Source organism: Mesoplodon bidens (assembly GCF_964165515.1).
Source record: "Mesoplodon bidens genome assembly, chromosome: 1".
In the NCBI taxonomy this organism is placed as follows: Eukaryota; Metazoa; Chordata; class Mammalia; order Artiodactyla; family Ziphiidae; genus Mesoplodon; species Mesoplodon bidens.
Genome location: NC_138176.1, coordinates 14150584 through 14169965, shown reverse-complemented (window position 1 = coordinate 14169965; position 19382 = coordinate 14150584). Strand labels below are relative to the sequence as shown.

General features: G+C 55.8%; 1 protein-coding gene and 1 long non-coding RNA gene across 3 annotated transcripts; one reads left to right on the top strand and one right to left on the bottom strand.

The window, feature by feature from the left end:
• Nucleotides 1–258: 258 nt before the first annotated feature.
• On the bottom strand, nt 259–9636 carry LOC308629521. Its single transcript, XR_014017686.1, has 3 exons — nt 8873–9636; nt 4754–4847; nt 259–4531 (listed from the first exon to the last, which is right to left on the bottom strand). It is a non-coding gene; the product is annotated as an uncharacterized lncRNA (long non-coding RNA).
• A 317-nt stretch (nt 9637–9953) lies between these two features.
• Nucleotides 9954–16299, top strand: EMX2 (empty spiracles homeobox 2). Of its 2 annotated transcripts, XM_081255394.1 has the most exons (3): nt 9954–10455; nt 12383–12567; nt 14791–16273. In XM_081255394.1, exons 1-3 carry the CDS (start codon nt 10050–10052, stop codon nt 14956–14958), a joined length of 759 nt encoding a protein of 252 aa, XP_081111520.1. In that variant the 5' UTR covers nt 9954–10049; the 3' UTR covers nt 14959–16273. The 2 variants fall into 2 exon arrangements, with proteins under 2 accessions (XP_081111520.1, XP_081111521.1); XM_081255395.1 differs by lacking the exon at nt 12383–12567 and having other exon boundaries at nt 14791–16299.
• The last annotated feature ends 3083 nt before the right edge of the window (nt 16300–19382 follow it).

Below are 19382 nucleotides of genomic sequence, written 5' to 3'. Positions count from 1 at the left end.
GATTAGGATTTTTTTCTGAAACGTTGCATGAAAACGATCAAACATGTACTTGCAGGGAGATTAAAGGCTCCCTCAAATACTTTTACACATATATATTAAATAAATATATTTATACGTACATATATATTCAGAACTATCTACACATACAGTATAATATATAACGTATAAAATATGTTACGTAACTAATGTAATCATGTAATATTAGAATTAGAGGTTAAATCTATACTAAACAGTGCACAATATGATGAAACCATATAATACAGATTCTATTTTAAATAATGTATAAAACACACGGGCCATATATAAAATATAGACCACATATATTAACCAGAACGTCCTCCTCTGAAATATCCAAGGTGCTGGAGCTCGGTCGGTATCGCTGATCCTCAGCTCAGCACAGGGCACCTAAGAGGAAGGAGGGAGGCACACAACGGTTCCCCGGATGCTGGTGCCGCCACCCCGGCCCTTGCCGCATCCCAGCTCCCCACACATCCAAGTGAGTTGGGGTAGATGTAAAGATTCCAAACGACCAACTAACTCCTTATTGGAGTAACGGAGTTAACAGACCATCTCTTACGGAGGTCAGACTCCAATGAGGGGGAGACACAAATTTCCTAAAGGAGACCCGAAGGCATCCATTCCCAGGATCACTGCAAGCCCTCAGCGTTTGGTGTTTGGTCCCGCGAGCGTAAACTTGGGCGCTCTTTCTCAGACGCCTAAGACAACTTAAAGTGCCATTTTCCAACGCAGGCAATTTGGAAATTGAAACGGATCTTTATAAGCAAGACTTGAACGTTCCGGAGGCCCTTTAAAGTTGCGGTTAGAAAGGCGATTAAGAAACCCGAGGATGGGCTGCAGGGAAACGATTCAAAGCAAAGCAAAATGCAGTTAGAAATTTGATATTAACCGCGCACTCGCAAGTAATGCAGCCTAACGATCATCGAACATCGCTCCGCGTGTTTACTCTTCTGGTGCTGGGGAAATAGAAGAAACTGACAGCGAAGTTACCCTAAAGAAATCACATCGTTTAAGTGGGGAAAATATCTCAAAACAATGTGCATGGGAATTTGTTTTCTCCAGAGTTTCCCAGGAGCGGAACCTGAAAATCAATTGTTTGGAAGATGGGGCTGTGCGGTAAATGGGGGCGGTTTTCGATGGGAACGCGCGGTGCCCCTCCCCAGAACGGCCTCCGGACCCCAAGACCCTCTCCCGACCCCCAGTTCCCGGGTCGGAGGCCCCGGCGCACGCCGGGGGGAGCGCCTGGCTGCCGCGCCGTGCGCGGCCCCGGGGCGCGCCGCCGCGCCAGAGCTTTTATTTGCAGACTCTTTAACTTTTCATTTCTGGTTCTCTTCCCTTCGAGCGCCAGGCCGCGGAGTGTTAGAGAAGCTCTGTCGTCTGTGGGCTCTCACCTCAGAGTCAATATTATCTCAGATGGGCACAATAGACTGGAATGAAAAGCTAATATTGAACCAATGAGGTCCCTGCCCGCGCCGCCGCGATGCCACCCTTTGTTGCGCAGACCCCGGCGAGCCGCCGGCGGCCGGGCTAAGCGGAGGGCGGCTGCGGCCGGGCCTCTCCGGGACCCCGCCGGGGGGGTGGCGGGGTGGGGGACACGCGGGACCCAGCCGAGCTTCGGACGCCTGCAGGCCCCTGGAGGGACCCTCTCTCGGCCTCGCCTCCAGCCGCCAGGGGCTTCGCGGGGGCTTGGCGGAAGCGGGGGCGCACCTTGGGTCCCTACGCCCAGACACGGAAGGGACGCAAATAGGGGAGCGGAGTGTGTCCAACCTCCGAGCGCTAGGGTCCCCTGAATGTGATTGTGGCGAGGGGCCATGCAGCTTCGGGGCCCTAACCAGAAGGCTCCTTCCCGACTGTCCCGGGGGTGGGGTGGGGTGGGGGAGTGGGGGACGGCCTGGCCGCCGCAGCGGCCGCCTGTACGTAAAGATCGCCAGGGCAGAGGCTGCGGGAGGCGGTCTCCTCAGAAAGGGGGAGGTCAGACCCTCTCTGTGTGCCTCTTCGGAAGCTCCCAGCCCCGGCCACTTTCGTGTCCCCTGCAGCTCCTCGTAGGCTGGGCAGAGCTAAGGAGGCAGAGATCGCTGGGCCAGGGACTTTCGGGGCGCCTTGCTGGCTGCGAGGGGGCCTCAGGCCGCGCTCCAGGATCCCTGACGCCGGCGCAGGGCCGCTCTGTGGGCATCCCCGGGGGTCTCAGGGCCGCTTTGAAGAGCAACGCGAGGGTGCGGAGCGCACGGAGTCCCGGCCAAGACCTCCGAGTACTGCCCTGTCAGCTCCTCGGTTACTGGCCGCAGTGAGGCCGTCGACCCTCTGGTCCTAAACCCGGGGCTTGGGTCCGCAGGAGGCTACCCGGGAAGAAGTAAAAGGGCATGGGGCGAGGCCTAAGGTGGAAACAGTGGCCTGGAGGACAATGGTGGGCAAGTGGGTTTGAGGCAAGTGATGGAGTTACACGGTATGGGGCGCCTGGAGGAGACTCGCTGCGTGCGGTGGTTTGGACCCCGTCAGCCAGCAGCGTCTTCGCCACCGTTCCTCATTGGCTTGAATGCAGGGGTCTGGCGATGTTGGACTGGGGGGAGCTGGGGGTGGAGGCGGGGCTGTCACAAGGCTCCTCGCAGAGTGACCTCTCTGAGCCTCGATTTTCTCATCTGGAAAATGGGTATCACGACTCCTTCCACACCAGATGATGAGGTTCACTGAGAACTGGGTGTGAGGAAACATGCCTTTAAAAGCGAAAATTCGTTACAGGGAGAGGAACTGTTCTTGTCTTCGTGACATCCTCCCCACGTTTCTTGGAGAGCTGCATCGTCCAAGAGAAAAAGCCTCCAGTTTCTTTCCTCAAATGACCACGATCTTCTTTCTAAGCCCTAGTCCAGCCTCCGGAGTCCAGAAAATGGGGAAGTACAAAAATAAAAGACAATTAAGCTCCTGAGAGAGGGACTGGTGAGACGCCAGGGTTTCAGAAACTGCTCCTAGGTTCGAAGGTGGCTTGCCGCTGACAACCCCAAGGAGCTCCTTAAAGGACTGGACCCCCAGTTACAAGGCCTGCAACCGTTGGCAAGAGCAGAGTCTGAAACGAAAAGCTGCCGGAGAAGGCGGAAGAAAAGCCGGCAGGTGCGTCCCCGCTACCTCCCATGCTAGTACCTGAGGCCCGCTGCAGGTCATCTTATGCGGCGGCAGGGAGCTCCGGGCAACAGTCGGTGACCTTGTGGCCCAATGAAGCCAAAGCTTGCGGGACTGTTGGAGGGGAGAGCGGTAACACCACCCACCCACCAGCGGGAAGGGTGCAGGGGAGACCGAGCTGTCTCCACCCCTGCCCGAGGAAGTCACCCGAGCAAGAGCGTCCTTCTCCCCTAATTCCTGCGCCCCTGTGTCAGTCAGTCTGCCCCACGCCTGTCCTTGCTTGGCTTTTAGACTTTCATTCGAAGGCAGCCCAGGGAGAAAGAAACCGGGACTTCCTTTGATCTGTTTTCTTGCTTTCATTAATGAATCGGGACAGCCTGTGTGTTGAGAGATTGACGAGTTTCACGTGGTGAAGGAAGTAAATTCGATGGTCAAGTCCTGCGTGGCTTTACGCCTCAGTGCGGAGTTCCTGGCTCTGAAACGTCGGCTCTCAAAACGGTTGGATCTCGGAGACCCACACGCTGGCAGCCTCCTGATAAGATCCGGAGAAGGATAGCGCCTGGTTCCTGCAGTCGTCTGGGGCAGCTGAGGCCTGGACCAGGGTCCAACCCTCCCGAGAGGGCTCAGTCTCCCCAGTGGACGCTTGAACAGTTATGCACGGGTTTCCAACGAACCCCGCTTGGATTCCACAGGCCTCACTTCACTGGAGGAACCAACTTACGCCGGGACAGATACGGGTCCGCGCTCCAGGAGGAAGGGGCCGGTCACCCTGACCAGGTCGCGGCCGCTCAATCCAGCTGATCATTAATCTCTATCTCAGCAATAACCACCAGGGAGTCTTCGGCCGGCCACGAGGGGGCATGAAGTTAGGAGAGCTGCACCCCGAGACCCCAGCTCTTCGGACTCTACCCATGCTGGAGCCAGCGCAGGCCAGAATGGGCCCGTAGTCAGGCCGCGGCATCTCGGACCTGACGCATGATGTTGTGGCCTCATTTGCGCGGTATCCCCCTGGCACAGGTGATCACGGCCTCATCGTCCTTTTTAGAACAGAACCCGTCGCCCCTTCCTCGCACCTTTCCGAAGGAAGCCCGACTCGGGGTGGAGCTGGAATTCTAGCGTGGGTCGTGAACTCTGAAGCGGACAGCTGCTGGAGGGAGGAGGGACGCATTTCCAAGTCGTCTTCTCTTCCTCTGTGGTCAGTGAGCCTACTCTGACTTCCTCGCCCGGCTCAGACTGCGGTCGCGGGAAGGTCTTGGCAGTGGGGCGCAACCCCGGCACTCCCGGGCGTACCGGGCTCAGCCGCTCGCGGGGATGCGGCCAGCGCCCGGCCCCCGCCACTAGGCGCCGCTGCGCGCACGCGGATACACGTCCCGGGTCGCCGCGCCTGCCCAGCGAGCGGCCTCTAGGGAGGACACCAGAAAGGGATTTGCCGTCATGACGATTTAAAAAAAAAAAAATGTTTTTAGGACATTAATTTTTCTCTTAGTTTTACCGCCGCCCCATGCATTCGGAGAGGCCGGGTGACTGGGAATCACCGTGGGTTGGAGGAATTCTTAACCGGGTCCCGAGGATCTCCCCATCCCGGGACACCTTTCGCATGCCTTGGGCCCGGGAGAGGGCTTACCCTCCACGGACGTCCGCGCTTCTCGCGTTGCCTGGCTGGCGCACAGTGCAGCCTCACGGTACCGGCTCACCAGGAGGGTCCTAACCGCCGCGACCTAGATTTAGCAGAGTGTGGCGGGTATGCGGGACGTACAAAGCCATGGCCTGCTATTACTATTTGATGAACGATAACTGTGCCAAGCATTAGCTCACTTGCTCCCCTCAAACAACTGTTAAGAGATTGGTATTTCCTCTTCAGTGAGGAGAAAACCAAGGCTCAAGAAGGTAAAGGTCACACAGGTAGTGACCCAGGCAGCACCTGGGCATCTCTCTGGGGTTGCATGAAGGTATGCAGCCACCCCCAGTTATCAAACAGGCCTAGCACGAGCTGGGGGAGGGAGAAGCACTGCTGTTTGCTCCTGCAAAGGTAGAGGGCCTGGTGGGAAACTCAGAGCAGATGGTGTGGGAGATGACCAGAAAGCTCTGCCCCTTGATGTCTCCCGCTAGCCAGGAATCCAAGCCTCTCTCACTCCCAGGGTCCCTCTAGAGAAGTCCCTGGCCTTTGGAGGAGCACGGAGGGGAGCATGGCAGGAGTGTGAGAAGAACAGCAGCTTATATTTGTACAACTTTATTGTTCAGTCTGGAAGCCCAGCAAGAAGCCCTGGAGGTGGGTAAGTAATAACAATAACAGCAATGTCAAGGACAGGAACTTACTTTTATTATAGCTCATTCATTATATACTGGACACTAAGCATGTTGCTTGGCTTATCTTGTTGAACAACCTCAAGGGCCAAGATATTATTATTTATCTCGAGTTCACAGAAGAGATAACAGGCTTAGAGAGGTTAGGTAACTTGCCTAAGGTCATCCAGGCCTGACTTTGGGGGCGGGGGTCAGTTTTACTAAGGTATAACTTACATACAGTAAAACTCACCCTTTGTTGTGTACAACTCTATGAGTTTTTAAAACACACATGTGTAACTGCCGCCACAATCAGGAAGTAGAAGGGTTCTATCACTCCCTAAAACAGGCCGGCCTCCTGCCCTCCACGGCCTCGCAGGCAGCATTGGCCGTGATCTTACAGATGACAAAATGGAGGTTGGGAGAGGTGGTGGTGTTGTCCAAGATCGCTCAGTCAGTCAGTGACAGACCCGAGACTCGAACCTTCATCATGTGTCTGCTAGTTCAGCTGCCTGCAGAGTGTAGATTCCGAAATCTACAGAGCACAACCCTCATCGGGTGGGGGTGTGGAGATTGGGAGCCCGTTGCTCTAAGATGGAGCCTCAGAAATCCCCCCACTTCCCACTGCTCACACCGGTACTTAACCCAACACCCACCCTTCCAGAGCAGCTAGGGAACAAAGAGGGGCCGCATTCTGAAAGGCTAAAGAAGCCACAAGTAAAGAGAATGGCAGCCGCTGGGTCCAAGGAGCAGAGTCTAGAGGCAGCTCAGGGTCCGAGTCCAGACTAGGTTGCCCAGCGCCTCGGTGCGCCTCTGCCCTCCAGCCTGGTTAATGAGTTACTCTCCTAGTTAATTCCCCTGCACGTCGGAGCCTGGCAGAGCGAACCTTTCCAAGCTCCTCGGTCCCGGCGCATGAATTAGCATAGATTACTCCGCTTCCAGGGCTTCCGCGTGCGGCCCCTGACTCGCTAGAATCCCGCTTCTTCCTTGTGGGGGCCCGGGAGAGGCTTGGGGCCAGCGGCGAACAGGCGTGTCGTACTGCCGCCAAGAAGGCAGCCACCAGACTCTCTCAGCCTTGCCCACCTGCCAATAACTAGAGCCCTTTGGGGGTAAAGCTGGCCCCCTTATGGCAGTTTGCAAGAGGCGGGTGGCCTGCTTCTTGTACACTGGGAGCAGCCTGGGCCCTCTGCCCCGGCCGACTGTCCCTGCCTTGGGAGGGAGGCTGAGGGTCTGGGCTCTAGACTGCTCACTTCATTAGGACACTCTCCGGACACATCTTGGTCAAAACAGGAGAAAGTGCTTAAGGTGGTACCAATAACACTTCAGTGCTCAGCCTGAGGGTTTAGAAGGGGAAACTATCACACACCATGGCGGGCCTCATCCCACCTCCCAGACACTGAATGGAGCCCCTTTGCCTTCGAAGTCATCAACTCTCAAACCCCCCAGCCAAGATCACTAATACTGACTGTGCAATAAAAGGCCATTCATTCCCTGCCCTGCAGCCAGGGTGGGGCTTTTAGTGCCCTCAGTTTCCCACTTGTAGTCTAAGGCTGAGTTTGGAAGGCCTGGCCTGCGGGCGAGCCTGAACCTCCAGCCCTCCTGGAGATCCTTCCATGGAGAAAGGGGTCCTCCTCCACCGGCTCCAGGATCGGGGATCTACAACCCACCTAAATTGGGTATTTCTTTCTGGGAACCAAGGGCTGACCTCTACCTCCACCCCAGACTGGCTGGCTAGCGCAGCCCAAAGACTTCCACTTTTCCTGGTGGCTTCAGGTTCTCTGTTGGCCTGGGCACAGTGGGGCTTGTGTCCCTACAGCCTAACTGAGGGAAGGATTTCTGAATCGGGGACAATATTTTTGGAGGTCCATGGTTCAGGACCCAGGGAGATACTATTCAAAATGCAACCCACCCCAAGAGGCTGGATCGAGCACCCTGTATCCTTGGGCCTGGGGAAAAGGATGGAGGGGATGCCACAAAGCAAGGTCGAGAGAACCCGCTATGGGTGAAAACCCAGCCAAGACCCCTGCCCAGAGCTGGCGTCAGAGAGCAGAAGCCTGATGTAGGGGCAGGCTTCTTGGGGCGTGAGTACAGAGCTGAGGGCCATGCCTGTCTCGTGTGTGGAAGTGTGTATGCGTGTGTGCCCTGGGAAGCTTGCGGGAGGCAGCATGCATGATCTCTGCTGGGTCCTCGCTAAGATCAGGTGCCCAGACAACGCCAGAAAACACACTCCTAACTCCTCTCTTGCCTGGAGTGTTTTCCGAAAGGGGCTTTGGATCCTCCTCCCATCCAACGCCCCCCTCACACCCCCAACACAGACTATGCCTGGAATAAAGAAGAAATTGACGCAAACATAAATACACAGCAGATGAAACCACAGAGGACGGGGGAGACCCTAGGGCAGGGAGAGGGTAGCTGGGAAAGCAGGGGAACATGTCCCCAGACCTGGGGACCTTTGACTGATGAATCTGGTGGCATTGAAGCCTGACTTACAGGACTTCCCTCTTCTCCCCCTCCCAATCGACATTTTTTTGGGTCTCACGGCAACCTCATCACCAAACACAGGCATTTCTTCATCCTTAAGCGAAGTGACATGGGCCTCCAAGTAAGAGATTTAAAGGATGCCAGATTTTTTTTAAATCATTAATTGTAAACGTGCAAAATACCTGCTGGTACTTCACTTTAGAAGAATGTAATTGGCAAAAAGAAAAAAAAAGAGGAAAAAAGAGGCGGCTGATGAATAGATAATAGATCTTTAACCACCAATAAACAGAGAGCAGCGCCAGCAGCCTGGGGGATGTGATCATAATTATGCCGCAGCGTGAGCCAATGGGGACGAGGGAACTCGGCCCTAAAATCATCCTAAAACCGAAGGCAAGCTCGAAAATGCGGACACGGCCTGGGACTGGAGAAGCGATCCTCACTCCCTAATCGCAAGCCCTGGGTTTGCACAGCAACCCGCCCCTAGGACGACAGATGGCAGAATAATAATAGAAATAGTGATGATGATGATGATGATAATAATAATAATAATAACAATGATAACAACACTAACAAAAATAATGACAACGTAACGGTAATAGTAGTATCACATCAGCCTCTCCCTTGATCCTGGACCCCCATTCCCAGATATTGGGACCCCCAGTTCCCAAAAGAGCTGTTTGGGGGAAGGAGATGAGCACCGTCCCAGAGAGGAAAATCGAGAGCCTGTGGGCAAGTTGGAAGCCCACCGCCAGGGCAGGGTCGTCCACTCCGGTCTCAGCTTGGAAACGAACGGGCCGAGTCAAGGATCGTGAACTCAGGGACCCTGGGACCTAGAGGCTACGCGTGGTCGGAGGACCCCCATCCCCGGCCAGACTCCCTCCTCACCTGGGAAACCTCCGGGAGCTTCGCTGGGGGTGGGAATTGGTCTAACCCAACGGCTCCGTTAGCCCTCGCCGGGAACCAACCCCTGCTCGCTTACCCTCGAGTGCTCCCGGGGCGATTCCAGCTCCCCTGACCCGCGCCCGCGGGGGGCAGCAGCAGCATAGCGCTAGGCGCGAGGAATCTGTGCATCAGTGTGTCCGTCTGTCCCCCCAGCTCGGGCTCAGCAGGCTCGGGATCCAGGGGGCCGCAGCGAAGGCGGCGCCGCTCGGGGACTCTGCAGGGACCGGGGTGCCCCGGAGGGAATGGTGGTGGTGGAGAAGTAGGCGGTGGCTGAGGGGGAGGAGGTGGGGAAAGAGGAGGAGGAAGAAGAGGAGGAGGAGAAGGAGGAAGAGGAGGAGGAGGAGGAGTAGGAGGAGAAGCCAAAGGAAGAGGAGGAGGCGAAAGAGGAGAAGAAGCCGCCGCGGGCGCCGCGGGAGCAAGTGAGCTAGGAGCGCGCGGCGACGGCGCCGAAAGGCCGGGCGGCCTGGCGGGCGCAGGAGGCACGGCCGAGGCAGCGGCGCCGACTCCGTTCCACTCTCGGCCTGGATCCAGGCCTCCGGGTTCCCAGGCGCTCGTCTCCTTCTGACGCACTTTAAAGAGTCTCCCCCCTTCCACCTCAGGGCGAGTAATAGCGACCAATCATCAAGCCATTTACCAGGCTTCGGAGGAAGCTGTTTATGTGATCCCCGCACTAATTAGGCTCATGAACTAACAAATCGTTTGCACAACTTGTGAAGAAGCGAACACTTCCATGGATTGTCCTTGGACTTAGGGCGCCCTGCCCGCCTTTTGCAGAGGAGAGAAAACTTTTTTTTGCCTCCCCCGAGAAACTTCCCCCCCTCCCGCCTCTAACTTCGATACCCCCCACGCCATCTCGCAAAAAAAAAAAAAAAGGAAAAAAAAGAAAAAAAATTACCCCAATCCACGCCTGCAAATTCTTCTGGAAGGATTTTTCCCCCTCTCTCCAGGTTGGGCGCGTTTGGTGCAAGATTCTCGGGATCCTCGGTGTTGCCTCTCCCTCCCCCTCCCCCCTTCTTTCCTTCTTCCTTTCCTTTCCTTTCCTTTCTTTCTCCCTTTCCTCCCCCACCCCCATCCCCATCCCCACCCCCACCCCCAACAAACAAGTCCCCAATTCTCGTCCGTTCTCGCCGCGGGCAGCGGGCAGCGGGCGGCGGAGGCAGCGCGCCGCGGTCGCCGGGAGCTGGGAGCCCCGGGCGCCCGCTCCTCGGCGCAGCATGTTCCAGCCGGCGCCCAAGCGCTGCTTCACCATCGAGTCGCTGGTGGCCAAGGACAGTCCCCTGCCCGCCTCGCGCTCTGAGGACCCCATCCGTCCCGCGGCGCTCAGCTACGCCAACTCCAGCCCCATAAACCCGTTCCTCAACGGCTTCCACTCGGCCGCCGCCGCTGCCGCCGGCAGGGGCGTCTACTCCAACCCGGACTTGGTGTTCGCCGAGGCGGTCTCGCACCCGCCCAACCCGGCCGTGCCCGTGCACCCGGTGCCGCCGCCGCACGCCCTGGCCGCCCACCCCCTGCCCTCCTCGCACTCGCCACACCCCCTCTTCGCCTCGCAGCAGCGGGACCCGTCCACCTTCTACCCCTGGCTCATCCATCGCTACCGATATCTGGGCCACCGCTTCCAAGGTACGTGCCACGTCGCGGGGCTGCAGCGCTCTGCAGCCCGCACTGCCCTCGGCCTGCTCTGGGTGGGCGCCCGGCAAGGCCTGGATGGAGGTTCCTCCGGTTCGCCCGCCCGCGCGCCGCGTTTGGAAACTGGGCGGCGAGGAGCCGGGCACGGTCCCTAGTCTCCGAGCTGCGGCCGGTTTGGGGGCTGGCCGGCGGCCGCTTGACCCTTTAGAGAAGGGCGCAGACAGAGGAGTTGTCCCCGAATGCTCTCGGGTCGAGGCAGGCTTTCCTAGCGTGCTACGAGTGCCGGCCGCCAAGGAATCCGTGGCCCGCGGGGGTCCCCGGATTCTCTGTCTTCCCGGCGATGCCCTCGCCGCTCTGGCTCCGAGGGGCGCGGACAGGGCCCGGCCACCAGGTTCGCCTTCGACTGCGTTCGACTCTGTTTGCCATCCACTCCGCGCCCCTGCATCCTAGACCTGCAGCTTCTCGGTCTCTGACCCTCTTCCGGCGGCGAAGAGACCCTCGCGTCCCCAGAGCAAAGTCTGGGAGTTTGTTTTATCCTGCTTATTTTGGAGGCTCAGGCGGGGCGGGAACCCGCGCGGGTAGGAAGCTCTGAGGCTCAGCACTCTCGCCGTGACCTGCTCAATTCGGGCGCCGAGCGGCCACGGCGAAGGCAGGTTCGGTCTTGTTTTTGTTTTTGTTTTTCTTTTAAAAGAAATGAACCGGGTCGGAAGACGGGCTGGAGGAGATCTCTTTGGGTGTTTTCCTTTCTTGCTATTTTTTGGATTTTTTTTTGTGTGTGTGTGTGGGGGTGGGAGTGGAAGGAGAGTTAAAACTCCAGAAAAAGGGGCAAGTAATTAGTTTAGCGATCTGAGCGGGGAAAAGACCTACCTCCCGAGGCCGCTGATCAATACCCAGCGGCTTGCCCATTCATTAACCCTTGGCGTTCCTGCCAGAGCCTAGAATGGGGTAGATTCCACTCCTCCATAATTAAAAAAAACCAAACCAAACAAAAACAACATTTTACTCTTATTCCCAGACCGGATTTGCCTCCATCCCTGCCTGGATTGTAGGTTTGTCTTTCTTTGGGTTTTGGTGAATCGATTTCCCACCCTAATGAGTGAATCCGAAACTCTCTGGCTTTGCTCGAAAAGTTTAGGGTTCCCTTTCCTCATTCTCTGGCAGCCACGCTCTTGGTCCCCACGCCAGGCCTGGAGTAGCCAGGATCTTCTGGGGCCGCGGACAGTCCCATCGGGTGACCGCAGCTCCGTACTCCCCGGGTTTCGATGCCTTCGCTCGTGTCTCCTAGTTCTCTGGAGCAGGGCAGCGGGAGAACGGGGCCTCGGGAGGCAGCGGCGGCAGAAACCCTGCGCACCCGCCGGCGAGATTTCGGTCTAGGCCGGGCTGCAGCGACACGCCCGGCCTCTGCGCTTTTCCGGAGGAGAAAGACTTAAGTACTTTAAAAATAAGTCCCCGAGAAAACTCTAGGATAGCGGTTCGTCGCCTCTTCGCCCCTCACCCCCGGGGCAAAGTTCTCCCAGAGGTTAGAAAGAAGAGACAGACGTTTCTATGGGTCCAGGGCGCCAATCCCCGGGCCCTGCCTTGCCGCCCCTTCCTCTGTCCCGGGCGCCGGTTGCGGAAGTGGCGAGGCTCGTGGGGCCCGGGCGGCTGCAAAGCCCGCAGAGGTCAGGAGCCTTGGGACTCGACCCGCCGGGACAGCTGCTGCTGGGTGCTGCACAGGTACGGTCCCGGCGGAGCGGGCCAGGCAGCTGGAGCGGCGTTCCCTTAGCGCGTGTGGTGGGCCCTGGGCCCCCGTGGGCCGGGCCGCACGGGCTACGTACGCGGAGGCCCTGAGTGCTGTGCCGGGTCAGCCCGGCTCGGGAGAAGCGCGCGGACCTGGCCAGGACGGCCCCCTTTAACGGGACTTCTGTTGTGTCCCCCGCAGGGAACGACACAAGTCCGGAGAGCTTCCTTTTGCACAACGCGCTGGCCCGAAAGCCGAAGCGGATCCGAACCGCCTTTTCCCCGTCCCAGCTTCTGAGGCTGGAACACGCCTTCGAGAAGAACCACTACGTGGTGGGCGCAGAGAGGAAACAGCTGGCGCACAGCCTCAGCCTCACGGAAACTCAGGTGAGCGGGCCCAGGCGCGGCAACCGCATCCCAAATCTCTGGACACACGCAGCCCTCAAAGTGTGGAGGGCTTTCGGCAAACAGGCCGGGAGCTGGTTCCACGCCCGGGCTCAGGATGTGTAAGTTTTGAGGTGCTCTTGGCTTCCTTGGGCTCCAGCAGGGGACTGTAGGACATGACCCGCCCGAGGCTCTGGGGGGGCGGGGGTGGACGGGCTGAGTTGCTCCTTCTGTGCGGCTGGGCTGGCCTTGCAGCTCCTGGCTGTGACCGCTCTGCACTTTTGGTGAGACTTTCGGTGAGAGTCTGGGGTACGCGGCTGGGATCCAGGAAGGAGTGCCGCGGGGTTCTGGGGTGTTTGGGGCTCTAGGCTGGAGACAGAGCTGAGAGTGGGTTAGGGCGAGCTCTGTGCACCGGGGACTCAAGGCTCACACCGACGGAGCCAGTTACTCCCCTTGAGGGGATCGGAGAGTCAGACCGCCGAGCCGGGCATCCTGGGTGCGTCCCTAAATCCGGGAAACGGAGCTAGAAGCCTGCGGGAGAGGAGCTGCCTCAGGGGGCAGACCCTTCCTGCGCAACAGGGTCCCGAGGCGGCCAGGTTCTGGCCTGCCCCGGGGCGAGGAGGGGGCTTAGGGCTACAGTAGGCGCTACTGTACGCGGAGCCTCAGGGCGGGGTCAAAGTTCCCGGCAAACAGTAACATTTTCGGGCAGATTAAGTTGTAACACTATTCCTGGGAGGCGCAAAGAGGTCGAGGCTTTTGTTTTAAAACGTCCCCCCGGACAAAACCGACGAGGGCCTCGCGGGTTGGTGCGGGGCCCGGCACAAGCCGCGGCCCGGCTGATTTCTCCTGGATAGCCGAGTCGGCGGTGGTCTTTGTCCGCCTCGCTGCCCACGCTGCCTGGAGTCTTTGTGTGCGTGTCAAGCCCCGAGCGCACCGACGCGCGCCTTGGGCGAGCGCCGGGGAGAAATGAACCGTCCTCCCACTCAATTAGCAAACTCAAAGCAAATTAAACTCAGCCGTGTTCCAGCTCGGCTTTTTCATGGGGGCACTTTGGGGGATTGGGGGCATCCGGGGAGAGCAAGCCGGGACCTGGGACTGCCGACTCAAAGGAGAAAGAGGAGCGGACTTCAGGGGCCTGGGGTGCTGCTAGCAGAATGGGACAGCCCTGGTGGCATGGGAGGTGCAGTCATCACCATGTTCCTCACCTGTACCTCACCGCTGAGAAGCTTGGGCAGTGTTACTGTCTGGTCTGGTCACTGTATGGGGCCCCATCGCCAGCTTCCCCAGGGACTGGTCGGGATAGCATCTGAGCCCCACCTCACTGCTCCCCAGACTTCTAGCAGCGCTCCGAGGAGGCCAGGCTGCCGGCCCCGCCCTGGTGGGAAGTGATGTGATGGGGTGAGAGCTTGGCCCTGGACTGTCCTGGGGCTGGTCAAGAGGAGGACTGAGGGGCTCTTCCCTTCTCTTTCACAGTTTTTCTTTTACTTCCCCTTTATCTCACAGTCTTTCAGAAGCTTTCACTTTTGAGCCTCTTTTCCTAGCTGAAAAGAGACAGCTGGGTTGGACCCCAGGGCTCTGCACCCCATCATCCCCCCGGTTTCCCCCAGTACTCCCCCCACCCCCACACACACAACTGCTCCTGCTCTCACCTGCAAGAGTAGCGGGCAGAGAGGAGGAAGCTCAGGCAAATCTTGACTGCCTACCCAGGGCCCAGGCCTTGCCGAGGAGGCGCTATATTTAGGCAGCGGCTGCGGGGAAACTGGCAGAGAACAGAAAGCACATTCGGCCCAGCAGGAGCTGCAGCAGTGGGAATGAGATCTCCCCTGCACTAGTTAGGTAGAGGGAGTGAGGGATGTGTCTCTTTTAATTTTCCCTTACTTATAATTTTATAGGGGTTTCCCAATGTTTGCCAGGCTTTTGCACTTAGCGGGATGTGGGTGTCCCGAGCAGGACAAAATGAGAAGGGGGCACTCTGCACTCTGGGCCTCGGGACCAGGGGAAATGTGCCCCAGGAGGGCCCAGAAGGGGAGGGAGTCAGCCTTCTCACCGGCCCCGGGATAGGAGCTCTGTTCCCCAAGGGGAGGCCGTGGGGAGGTCAGCTAATAAGACACGCAGCTGGGGTGCTGGACTTCCGTAGTCTCAGTCCCAGGTCCGGGCCAGGCAAAAGAGGAAGAGGTAGGAGGGCGCTGTGCAGGAACTAACGCACCCCATCTGCCTCTCCTGCAGGTAAAAGTATGGTTTCAGAACCGAAGGACGAAGTTCAAAAGGCAGAAGCTGGAGGAAGAAGGCTCAGATTCTCAACAAAAGAAAAAAGGGACGCACCATATTAACCGGTGGAGAATCGCCACAAAGCAGGCGAGTCCCGAGGAAATAGATGTGACCTCAGACGATTAAAAACACAAACAGAACCCCACAGAAACGGACAACACGGAGCAAAACAGAGACAGGGAGAGGAGGGGAAGAAGAAAAAACCCTACAAAACAAAAACAAACCACACACACGTTCACGGAGAAGGGGAGAGGGAGTCAGAGAGAGGGGCGGCGCGACGCAGACGCTGGGCAGCAAGAGCGCAGGGTCCTGATCCGAGGCCGCGCCGAGATGGCAGAGGACGGAGGCTCCTGGATGAACACGCAACCCTTGTCTAAAGAGGCAGCTTGAGAGAGACAGAGAGAGACAGAGAGAGAGAGAGAGAGAGATCCAAAGGTGGCAAAGCCGAAGGCACTCTGACAAGGGGAGCTGTCAGTCAAACGCCAAACCAGCGAGACAAGATGATTGGCAGGTATTCCGGTTATCCCGCAGTCCGATTTTTTAAAAAATGATAATGATAATGATAAAAGAAAAACCCCAACCAGGCACAGGACTTTTTATTTTGCACTTCGAAGTGTTTTTTTCCCCAATCTTTAAAAATAATCAGTAACAATGGGGACTCCACCTCCAGCCCCATCCCACACCTGTTCAAAAACTTGAATTGCATGTAGCAGTTGTTGGGCGAATGGTGTCTTAAGACAGAAAGTGAATTGTAATTTTCTTTTCCTTTTAAAGACAGGTTCTGCGTGCTTTTTATTTTGATTTTTTTGCAAGAAATGTGCAGTCTGTAAACACTTTTTGATACCTTCTGACGTCAAAGTGATTGTGAAAGCTTAATGAAGTAGGCTCAGCGATAGTGATCCTCTTTCAGAGAAACGGGGAGCAGGATGGGGGGCTGGGGGTGGAGGGGGAGGGTGCCCACAAGAGGAGTCAGGACTTGTACTGGGAAAAAAAACCCTAAATTAATTCTATTTCTTGGACATTCCTTTCCTAACATCCCAAGGCTTAAAACCACGAACTAAACTCCTTTTAGTGGTTGAAGGTATTGGCCGAGTTCAACCATTTGCCGTAAATAAAGGCCATTCCAAACTTTCAATCTATCTATTGCAAAAACTGAAGGACTGTAGTTAGCAGGGATGATAAGTGTGGCCAAGAACACGGCAGCAAGTTTTCAAGCACTGAGTTTCTATTCCAAGATCATAGACTTACTAAAGAGAGTGACAAATGCTTCCTTAATGTCTTCTATACCAGAATGTAAATATTTTTGTGTTCTGTGTTAATTTGTTAGAATTCTAACACACTATATACTTCCAAGAAGTATGTCAATGTCAATATTTTGTCAATAAAGATTTATCAATATGCCCTCAGAGTAGTTGTCTTGGGAAATTGAAGTGAATTCTTGAAAAAAGTATCTCTTTGAGTGTGGTCCTTCCCCATCTAGGCTCAAGAAGCCCAGGTTCCCCACCCACAAAAGGGCCAGGCTGATGGATTCTTGGGCATGTTAAAGAGAGAAGAGGGTGGAAAAGGGAGAGGATTAGGAAAACTTAAGTCCTTCAGAAAAGGGATGGGAGAAAAGTTTTCCATCCAGACCTCTGCCCACTACACGGCCTAAAGAGGGAGTTTAATTTGAATTTCAGGTTAAAAAATGCTTACTACTCTTAACCTCTAGTTATTTAAAAAAACCTGGACATATAGTTATGCATTGAAGAGTATTCCCCCAGGATTGGGGAAAACACTTAGCAGAATCAGGATCCTGGGACTTTTTAAACTGTGTTTCTGACTTCAAACCCCAAAACACAATTGTCCTTCTCCCTCTCTCTATCCTTCTTTCCCTCTTTTCCTCCCTCCCTCCCTTCCTTCCTTCCTTCCTTCCTCCCTCCCTCCTTTCCTCCCTCCCTTCCTCCCTTCCTTCCTCCCTCCTTCCCTCCCTCCCTTCCTCCCTCCTTCCCTCCCTCCCTCCCTCCCTTCCTTCCTTCCTTCCTCCCTCCCTCCCTTCCTCCCTCCCTCCCTCCCTTCCTTCCTTCCTTCCTTCCTCTCTCTGGCCCCAGTCTGCCAAAGGTGAGGGGATGAGCCCAAGGGCCTCAGCAGCCTTATAAGGCAAGCGTTTTGAGAAACCTTCAACTCTCAATTTTAACGTTAAAGAAAAAGTTGTACCCAGTCTTGGAGGAAACTTAGCTTTTCTCCCCCCCGCTCCTTCCCCCTTCTGGGGGTACGAGGTTGTTTTTGCATGCTTCATTTGCTTCTTATCCTGATAGGCTGCATTAATCAGTTTTATTTCCATTGATAGAGAAACCTCGTCTGTTCTGTTCGAGCTACAAAGCGTCCTGCGAGCTTTTGTGAAAGTGCAAATCAGTTTAAGCAATTATCATACCAGGAATATGAAGGGGAAAGAAGAGGCCTTGCCCAGTGGTCTCCTTTAATCTCTTAATCCACGGATCCAGGGGGGCTGCCTGGACATAATTTAGGACAATCTCCCCACCCTTTACACTGTGATAAGGCCGAGTTACAATGCAGGGCGAAAATACAAGCTTTGTTAACATCCTGCCTTGAAAAGTTAAGATTAGACATTCCATGCACGTGTGGGGACTATAGGGCACTATGGAAATTTTTCTTTCTTTTTTTCCCCTCCCCTCCTCTACTTCGAAAGTAGAATTCATTCTTGGCCTCTCTCCCTCTTTTTCCCCTTTATCTCTGCCTTTCTCTCCTTTTTTCTCCCTCTCTGTTTCTCTGGAGAACCCTGGCTGTTTATGGTGCATTTCCACGCAGACTCCTTGGGAAGGTATGGGTATAGTCAGGGAGACTCCACTGCCCGAGGATGCTGGGGCGAGAGGGGGCCACCTCAGGAGACACAGGCTTGCCTCTCGAAGGGACAGGTGCTGTCCTGTGTATCCTGGAAACTCAAGTGGGGTTTCCAGTCACTTGGACAGCGGGACCTCTGTGACCAATAGCTGTCCCGAGTGCTTTGCAGTCCCTGCTACAGCATTGCTGCACTTCTTTCTTTTAAGCAAGTTACCTTTTCCTTCTACCCACTTTGCCAAACCCAGAATGCCTCAAACACAGAGCACAGACCTGTTAAAATTCAGACTAGCCTTTCCTGAAGAAAATTTCCTATCTTGATAAAAGGCTTATTTCTGCAAGAACCATATACTTTTTTTTTTAAGTACAAGAAAAGGGGGAGGGTGATGGGTTTTTTTTTTTGTAAATGTCCTATGTAGTGTAACAGCAATAAAATCATCAGAGAAGACTATTAGCTTTGGGGAAAAAAAACCTAAAAGCTTTATTACAAACCAAGCTTTGAAAATAGGGGGGATTAGGCGGCTGAAAGGGTCCCACAATGGTAAGAAGAAAAGGTTTCATGCTAATGAGGTTAATGCCCTTTGTATCTCGGGCCTCCACATCTTCATTACGCGCTATCTCGGGCTGCACGGAGCGGCTCAGAGAGCCGCAATCCACTCCAACGCCCCCCTTCCCGGCCCAAAGAAGGATTTGATAGCGGCTCTGTTCAAACTAGATAATTATATCTTTTCAAGTCGGAATTAAGATAAAGAAAGTGAAGCAGAGGCGGCTCGCCTTGATCCACGGCAAACAAATTCGGCGCACTTTCGAGTCCTTCCCCCGCCTCAAAAAGGCTGGACAGTCAGCTTATTAGCCGCTCGTTTGCTTTATTAATTCATCTATTTAAAGTGGCAGGATTAGAGCGTCTAATGTGGACGCGGGCTGCCGTGGCGCTGAGGAATATAAATATTTGCGAGATGCCATCCCACGATGACTATCTGGGCGCGGGGCGCGGGGCAGGGTGCGGGGCGCGTGTGCCTTGTGGCTGCGTCCCTGTCACAGTGCGCGCGTGCTGGGCTGGAGCCCCTTGGGCAGGGAAGCGTGGGAGCTGTGTGCTGCAGGTCTGTGCTCTCCCTCGTGGTACATGGGTGCCAGGCCTAGATGACCCTGGCAGGGTGCAATGGGCATCGAGGGTCAGGTTCTGTGTTCCTCCCTACACATGGAACTGCACGCACGTTGTCTTGTGTCTTGCCTGTTTCCCCGAATGGGGATGTAGGTTACACGTTTGATCCATGACCTGCTCCTTCTTGATTACTTGTGGGCCTTCCCTGTGCGTTCGCCTGACCGAGAGGCTTGGGTTCTCAGTTTGCATTTCCCTGACAGAGTCAAACGGAACGTATAACGCAAGTGTGCCCGGGCTACATTCTCCTTCCCGAGAGGTACACGTGGGTTCCGCGTGCGTGTCTCATCTGGGGTCCAGTTCCTCAGCGCAGCAAAGGGCCAGGTAGGCGTGGGCGGAGGGGTGGGGGGTGGGGGGCTCTGTTCAAGGCACCGGAAACTCCTGAGGTGGGAAAAGCTTCGGACCTCTGGGCACTTAATCCTTTCTGCCTCTTGTGGGAGTGTCCGGTGCTCCCAGCTCGCTCCAACTCTGTTCCCGGCAGCTTAGCGCAGCCCGAGCGGGAGCTTTGGCGGCGGCCCGGAACCTGCCGGGCCACTTTTGTGCTAGGGGCGGATTG